The sequence below is a fragment of the Trematomus bernacchii genome, unplaced genomic scaffold (genome assembly GCF_902827165.1).
Source record: "Trematomus bernacchii unplaced genomic scaffold, fTreBer1.1, whole genome shotgun sequence".
In the NCBI taxonomy this organism is placed as follows: domain Eukaryota; kingdom Metazoa; phylum Chordata; class Actinopteri; order Perciformes; family Nototheniidae; genus Trematomus; species Trematomus bernacchii.
Window position 1 is genome coordinate 6693317 of NW_022988097.1, and position 2043 is coordinate 6695359.

The 2043-nt window shown below is 47.7% G+C and overlaps 1 protein-coding gene across 1 annotated transcript; it reads right to left on the reverse strand.

Annotated features, from left to right (window-relative positions):
* Nucleotides 1–245: 245 nt before the first annotated feature.
* LOC117474956 (CCHC-type zinc finger protein CG3800-like) lies at nt 246–1721 on the reverse strand. Its single transcript, XM_034120991.1, has one exon. The coding sequence runs from the start codon at nt 1383–1385 to the stop codon at nt 825–827; it is 561 nt and encodes a 186-aa protein (XP_033976882.1). The 5' UTR covers nt 1386–1721; the 3' UTR covers nt 246–824.
* Nucleotides 1722–2043: the final 322 nt, after the last annotated feature.

Sequence of the window (2043 nt, forward strand, 5' to 3'; positions counted from 1 at the left end):
AATTTGACCCGGTGGTGAAATGGGGCAATAAGTCAAAGTATTTGTGCTATCCAGCTGATTAACACACACACAGCATTTCAAAGCTACAGGTGTGTAGACCTGATTTCATCACTTAATTTCCCTACATGATCAGAGCTTCCAGGCAACACATGTATACCTCAAACACTCAAACACACAAACACACATACACACTGTCATGGCCTGGCTCTTGGCCATAACAAAAAGCGTGGGAAAGGACAAGAACATGTATGAAAAATATATTTATTAACAAAAGTTTGTCATAAACAAAGAAAAACTAACACAAAGGAAAAAGCCAAAAAAGGCTAAGCAACGTGGCTGCTCCGTGGTCAGGTCCTCTGCGGGAGAGCGAGCGATCGAGACTCTGCCTCCGGCCTCTTTATCCTCTGCCAGCCGTCAGGTGTCCTTAATCAGGGCGTCAGGTGTCCCCAATCAGGGCGTCACAGGCAGAGGGGAAACATTAAAGGGCCATGCACACCACAGGAGACAAGGCAGGGGTCGTCACACCCCCCCCCCCTTAAAGTCGGTGTCCCCAGGACCACCGGCACACCAATCCCAACCCTGACAAAACAAAAAACACCAGTAATGAACAACAAAAACACAAGACATAATGCACCCCACCTCCAACAAAACCACCAATTGCAACATACAACCCTCACACTGCCAACGCTCCTCCAACACCCAGCCACATCTTTAGCAACTCAGGTAAACTACCTGAGAAGCACACTTTAAAAGGATGGGCAGAGCGAGAACGATTTATCGAACAGTATGACAGACAATACATTACCGTCACGGCCCATGTTTCCTCAGTTGTAGCAGTTAGTTTCACTGGCTTTACTGCACTGCACCGCAACGTGGCCAATGTCGCCACACCTGTAACATTTCACCCGACTGCACCGTCTCTGGATGTGACCAAGCCCACCGCAGGAATAGCACTTCCGGTCGTTGGCATGCCCACAGTCACGAGCCATGTGTCCTTGTTCTCCACACCGATAGCAGGACATTTCCTTGCCTCTTCCTCGACCCCTGCTGCCGCCGCCACGCCCACCATCAACGCTGCCGCCACCACCAATGCCACCGCCGCCACGACCACTTTGACAATGCTTGGTCTTCTGGTTTCCAAACATATTTTTGTCCATAGCACGAGTGGTCACACAAGAGGACGTGACGTCTGCCAACACTGTAGAGCTCTCCTCAGACCCTGACTCAATCGGACCGCCAGTGACTAAAAACGCAGGGGGAACATCAGTCCAGACTCTGCTACCTGCCAAACCGTTGCCCAGGATGAAGTGTATCCCCTCGATTGGCAAAGCTGGACGTACACCCACAGCCACCTCACCCTTAACAAGACCACAGTCAATATACATCCTATGAACATGTAACACATGCACCAAATATGAATGCTGAGCACAGAATTATTTATACGAATCAGTTTCGATCAAACCTCTCTAATATAAATGTAGAAATTTCAGTGTGTGGACCAGCACATCAGAAGTCTAGGTTGCTCAGGAGAAAATGGATACTGTGCAACAAAGGTGAAAAGACACAAAGCAGACGTTGTTTGGAAAAGGTACAGAAAGCTATAATATTTATTCCCTTTCTTTCAGATAAACATTTTAAAGACATATATATATTCAGTTACCTTGAATTTGAGAGTATCCTGGTTTTAATTATTTGTACCTATTTATTTTATAACTATTTTGGTATCACTAATGGCGCGTTTCCACTACAGCGCGCAGCCCGGTTTAAGAGGGCTGTGACGTCAGCGGCCCGTTTGTGGTTGCGTTTCCACTTGGCCTAGTACCGGCCGGCTGGTCCTAATTCTCAGTTTTTCTGGCCTCATAAAATCGTGGGGCCAGGGCCGAGACAACCAGGCTGAGTTTGTGACGTCAACGCTCTCGGCTGCTGATTGGTCGGAGAGAATCGTCACAATCTGCGCGCGAGATAATCCATTTTTACAAACAGCATTTTTGTTAACAGAGGAGCTACAACAATGGCAAAGAAAAGCACACCATGGTCGGTCGA

What these genes read in the sequence shown, in the direction of transcription:
- LOC117474956 (XM_034120991.1), bottom strand. Translation starts at nt 1,385, where the DNA reads ATGTATATTGACTGTGGTCTTGTTAAGGGTGAGGTGGCTGTGGGTGTA.